The sequence below is a fragment of the Mustela putorius genome, unplaced genomic scaffold (assembly GCF_011764305.1).
Source record: "Mustela putorius furo isolate JIRA1106 unplaced genomic scaffold, ASM1176430v1.1 tig00003913_pilon_pilon_pilon, whole genome shotgun sequence".
Taxonomy (NCBI): domain Eukaryota; kingdom Metazoa; phylum Chordata; class Mammalia; order Carnivora; family Mustelidae; genus Mustela; species Mustela putorius.
The window spans coordinates 10,075,589-10,081,588 of record NW_025422060.1 but is presented as its reverse complement, the minus strand read 5'-3'; the positions used below and the strand labels follow the sequence as shown (position 1 = coordinate 10,081,588).

At 44.6% G+C, this 6,000-nt stretch overlaps 1 protein-coding gene across 1 annotated transcript in view; it reads left to right on the top strand.

Annotated features, from left to right (window-relative positions):
• The first annotated feature begins 4,367 nt into the window (after positions 1 to 4,367).
• The window catches only part of DCLRE1C (DNA cross-link repair 1C), a 39,613-nt gene continuing 37,980 nt past the window's right edge, over positions 4,368 to 6,000 (top strand). Inside the window, 1 exon segment of the mRNA XM_004774860.3 lies at positions 4,368 to 4,542. Coding sequence (XP_004774917.2) covers positions 4,434 to 4,542 — 109 coding nt within the window. The 5' untranslated portion in view covers positions 4,368 to 4,433.

The window sequence follows — 6,000 nt, the reverse complement described above, 5'->3', positions numbered from 1 at the left end:
CTCCGGCCCCACCCCCTGCGAGAGGGCCCTAGCGCGCAGGTGCGAGGGCGGAGACGGGCGGTTTGGAGAGACAAAGCTGACGCCAGGATGGGCATCCTGCAGGGGCTGACCCCTAGGCAGAGGAATCGAGCAGAATGTGTTATTTGTTTCTACAGTACCAGACAGAATTCCATTGGAGATTTTGGTTCCTGCGAGTAGATCCCTCATGTCTGTCCCACCCTATTTCTCATTTTGTTGAAACTAAATGAACCGGTCAATTCACAGATTAGAGCTTAGTGATTGGCAATTTATAAACCCACAATCAACAACATCCATAATTTAGATGACTTTTCTCTACCATTACCTTTATCTGTATATTTAAAATACTATCGATTTGCTTAATAATTCCCAAATTTATTTCCTCAACTCAAATCTCTCTCTGAATTCCAGACCTGTATCTCTCTCTGAATTCCAGACCTGCCTATATTCAACATCCACCTAGTTGTCCCAAACAGCCCTCTCCAAAGTCCCCTCCCCAGCCTTAACTAACTGGCTCCTAGAGTCCACTCTGTCTTGCCCGATTTATCCGTCACTGTTGGCTTTTCTGTTCCCACGAAGTCCAAGCCGCTATCACCCCCCCACCCCACGCTGGTTATTGCAATAATCTGCAACAGGTGTCTCTTGATCCCCCCTGGTCTATTGTCAACACAACAGTCCGTGAAATCTGTTTAAAACATAACTCAGATTGTGTCATTTCTCTCCTCGCAGTCTTGCAATGGCTTCTCATCTTACAGAGTAAAATCAACAAAACCCTACAAGGGTTGCATACAATTCCCCTTCCCTTGCTCTGGAGCCGTCCATCACTCCATTCCAGCCACACTGATCTGCTGGTTGTTCCTGGCCAAGCTTCCAGCTTGAGGCCTTAGCTGTGGCTGCTGCATCAGGCTCTCTATCTTACCCCTTACTACGTTCTAGTGTTTCTTCCGTCCACAGCCCTTATCACCCCTTATTATACTATTTAAATTGCTTCTTTCTTAATTTTATTGTTTATCTTCTGCAAGAACATAATTTCCACATTACCATAAAGACAGAGGTCTTGTTGACCAAATTTCTAGAATAGTACCTAGTGCACAAGAGGTGCCAAAGCAATATATTTCGAATGAATATCTTTCACCACCATGGCCACTCGGAGCAGTATAGCATCACGTCTAAGGCATGACCTTGGATTTGGATCTTGTTTCTACTACTTAGTTGTCTAGGCTGCGGTAGAGATCTTGCATTTCTAACAGGTGCTCTCCCAGGGCCCACACGTGGAGAAACACTCTTCTAATTCACTTATTATTCTCTTGTTTCAAACCATCCAGGCTTCTCGCTGTTGCTCAAGTTAAAGTTTGAACTGTTTGGCTTGTGGTCCCTTAGCTAGTTTAACCTTGACTTCCCCTGGTAAGTCCCTATTATTTCATCCCTTTGACCTAAGTGCTTTGGATTAAAAGGAACTATTTGCAGAATGCAGACTGAATAAAAGCCCATTCCAGGGACTTCAGTTGTTCCTGTGCTCAGAAGTGAACTTGAGTTAACCTTCTCCACTATGTTTTTCTTTCTCCTTGCAGAATTGAGCTCTTTTGCTCTGTCTTTGCACTGCATTCTTAGCAGGTTTCCAATAAAATTCTGTAAAACTTCTTGCATTTATTTCCACGAGTTTCTACTTCTGCCAGACTGTAAGGTCTCGTGCCAAGGATGATTCCTTTATGTACAACCGGGTTCAAGCACAGTGTTTGGTATTTAGTGGATGCCCAGTACATAGTAATAATAGCTAATATTTTTTGAACATTTACCATTGTCTGGGGCTTTGGTTAGACTTTATTTAGTTAGTTTGTCTTAGTTGAATAATAACACTTTAATCAATCAGAGGGTTGAGAGTAGGAGGTGTGAAGAAGAGATATGGGTGGTGAAGACATGCATGAAACTAATGCAAAATAAACATACATTGTGATTTTTTCAAAGCCACCTTCTGTTATGTGAGTTAGCCATGCAGTGTCTTCTTAACTCTCTACAGAAGGGATATCCTTGTCCATCTGGTTCAGTTTGTCTACCTTCTCCCATATACTCTCCAAACATTTTGAAAATAAATCCATTGAGCGATAATTGAAATGCAATAACTAGCACACATTTAACAGCCTATAATTTGAGAAGTTTGACATATGCATACACCTGTGAAATCATCACCACAATCAAGTTAATGAACTTGTTTCCTGTGCCCCCAGTCAACTATTGATTTGCTTTCTGTTGCTTTGGATCAGTTCACAATTTTCATAATTTTATATAAGTGGAATCATAGAATATGATCTTGGATTTCCAGCTTCCAGAACTCTGAGGCAATGAAATTTCTGTTGGGGAAGTCACCCAGTCTGCGGTGCTTGTTACAGCAGCTCTAGCACACAGATACACTTTAAAAAAATACATTATCTCCTTGTATGCTTCCTTGTAGACATTTTATGTCTGTTATTATGAAGGAATAGCATAGAATATAGTAAATTTATAATGTAAGTTAATTTAGATTGACAATAGTTTATAAGTGAAGAAAAATATATCCTGTAGTTATTTCTCAACAGACTTACACCTACTTCAATAATGATTTATTTGGTATGTAACATGCACTTGGTAGCAGTTTTCAATTCCTTTTAGGGACATCAAGGACTTAGAAGTCTGAAGAGCTTGGACTTGCAGAAAGATTCCTGATGTGGGATGAGGAAGTAGAGCAGAGCCAATGTTGTTGAGTACATTTCAATTTTCTTTACTAGCAGCCGCAGGAGGAATTTCTCTTGGGACTCAATAATCAGAAAATTGGACTTCTCCTGAAAATCTGTTATAGTTATGTCTCGAGGATGTGTAAGGTTAGTGTTTATGGCTTCTTCTAGAAGAGCCAAATAATTGGCTCATGTTTTCCAATGGTTTGTGCGTGTCTGTGGCTCTGCTTACCCACCTTCGCTGTTTTCTGACCTGTTTCCCCTTACCTTTACACTGTGACACTGTACCCATTGTGGAAAGAAGAGAGAATAAATAAGTGGTTAGGTAAGCATATGACTATTATCTTGACCTGCCTTACCAGGAGTTCCACATCCTGTCAGAGGTAGACACACCAGATTCTCCAGATCCCAGTCTCACTGCAGAATTTGTTTTTAGGTATATACAGCTTAGCCCTCCTTTATTCTAAGACAAACCATCCTATACCAAATCAAAGGTGTTGGCAATAGGTACTAACAGAATGCTTTACTCAAATGATCATGATGTCTATACTGCTCCCACTCTACCTCATCTTCCTCCCTTTCTTTATCGTCGCCTTTGAGAAATCTCTATTTAAATAGAACTCCGAGTACCATGGCTGCAGGAAAATGCTGATATTCCGTGAGGGTGGCACTCTGATTCTTGATTCCACTGCTTAAAATTCATTGTTCTTGGATCTCCCCTCCGCATTATTTTGTGTCTTTGTGGAAGCATTTGTTTATCATATTCTGCAAATGTGCTGTCTCCAAATGGGTTGAAAACCTACCTGAAGACACATCTTAGTCATATATGTAATAAACTGCAAGGCTTATTATAATGTAATACACAAAACAACATCTCAAGAGTGTTTGAGTTGTTTCTGATTATTAATATTGTGGTGTTTAAGGAGACTTGATAGGAAGGGATCCATTCAGTGGGATGGGGTCCCTCTTGGGCTCCTTGCTTAGCTGGGAGCCTGCTTCTCCCTCAGCCTGCTGCTTCCCTGCTTGTTTTCTCTCTCTCTCTGTGTGAAATAAATTAAAATATTTAAAAAAAAAAAAGTGAATGAGTAAATAAATGGAAGCGGGAACTAACAAGTTAATGAATCTACCATGAGTCACATACAATTTTTTTCTCATACAATCCTCATGGTTACCCCCTAAGGTAGAAACTGGGAAGAAAAGTAAAGAAGGGAAATTGAGCTGGGCTTTCAGGCTCTCAGTAGACAAGCAGGAGGTGGAACGAAGTCTGATTTCAAAGCGAAGCTTTGCATCGCCCTTCGCTTCTTGGCATCCTTGGGTAGAGCACCTGCTACAGGTGTTCACTTTCCTTTCGCGATACCGTTCCTGCACAGACAAGGACACACTGCACCAGGAAGGCCACTCGTGTTGAGTCAAGGTTTCCAGCAGGAGGCACCCTCGTCTCGCCACATCCTAGATCCCAGCCAGCTGCCCCAGCCCAGCATCCCGCCACTCGAACAATCAACCACGCGATTCGCCGGCAGCGGACTGTCCACTGAAGTTCCTCGGCACCGCCCCGCCGCCGCAGGGCTCCTCTGATTGGACGTGGCTGCATCCGGCGAGCCAATGGAGCGGCGGCGACGGCAGGTTCCCGGAAGTGGCGGCTCGGCGAGGAAAACCTCAGCTTCCGCAGGCGGCGTGGGGCCGCGTCCCCCGGGCTGTGCTGGCGCTATGAGTTCCTTCACGGGGCAGATGGCCGAGTATCCAACCATCTCCATAGACCGCTTCGACAGGGAGAACTTGAAAGCCCGCGCCTACTTCCTGTCCCACTGCCACAAGGGTGAGTGAGCGTGGCGCGCCGCCCGCCCCGGGGACGCAGGCTGCCTGTGTTCTGGCCCCGCGGGGAAGCCGCCGGGGATGCGGGGGGAGCTCGAGCAGCGGAGTGCAGGCTCCGGGAGGCCGGGGCCCAGACCAGCAGATGCACCTTGTTCCCCGCTTGGCTCTTCGGCCTCTCTGAGGCTTTATTTCTTCATCTGTACGACGGGACGGAACCGAAACTTGGGCAGCCCGTTGGACCAGGGATAACACTTGGGTTCTTTTGGTAGCTCTCCTAGCAGCGAAGAGTCCGAGGTCAGCGAGGATTCTTTCTTGCTTCTTCCTTTACATCTTCGCTTCCACGTTATAAAGAAAAGTTTCAGAAGAAATCCCACCCTACCCGCCCCCCAGTATTTATTATCAAGCAAGCACCCGCACACACACTCAGACCTCGTGTCCGAAAGCTCCTGTAGTGCATGCTCCCCCTCCTTTGAGGTGTTCTGCCCGCCTCCAGTATAAAAATTTCGTTTAAGGTGAAGCAACCAGAATACTAAGATTTCACAGCTGCACACAGTAGGTAATCCCTAATCATTAGGGATTAGGCCCTAGTGATAAAGCCTGGAGGTTAGAGACTCCAAGTGAGGCGGGAGAGTCTCTAAAACGTTCTAACCGATCTCCAGAGCTGGAGGAGACCTCGTTTTGCAACCGTTGGCTGTGTGGTTATCACCTAGGATGCCTGCGTTCGCGCTTTTGGGAAGTGCCTCTGCTTTCTCGCTCTAGTCTACGAATTTTCTCTCGTCAATGCGGAAAATCTGAATTTCGTCCCTTGATTTGTCAAATAGCACTGTGAGCCTCTTTGAGGGCCTTTCTACTTATTCTCCAGAATAACGTTTTTGGTTTTGGTGTGTTTTTCATTGTGAATCCCCCGCTGGGTGGGGATACCTCTGTTTCACCTTTTGTCTTGAGTGTTACTGGAATTTCTGAACTCAGAATGTGCTTAGCCATGATTGAGGTGTGGTGCAGGGGCTCGCCCTTGATGTCTACAAGTAACGAGTTTGGAAAAGGAATCCATCTAACGGAATCTGAAATCAGGATCATCTGTTTGTATGTTAAGCAAAAAACTGACTCCCTGTTATTGAGCAGTTTATAATCTCGGTTTCTGTTCTCTAATGACATGTGAGTCTGTTTACTCAGCCTGAAAATAATCTCATCAAGGGCAAGAACTCAGCTTCTGCTTTTGGAAATTCCCCACACTGCTTACTGGTAGTTTTCAACCTTTTTCAGAAACAGATTTCTTTGATGTGCTGTGGACTGAATTGTGCTGCCCCACCCCCTTCATATGTTGAAGCTGAAACCACCATGTGACTGTATTTGGTGACTGGGTTTTTAGGACGCAGTTAAAATTTAAATGAGCTGGATCCTAACTCATTAGGATTGATGGCCTTATGAAAAGAGGAATAGAGATTGCACTCTGTCCACACAC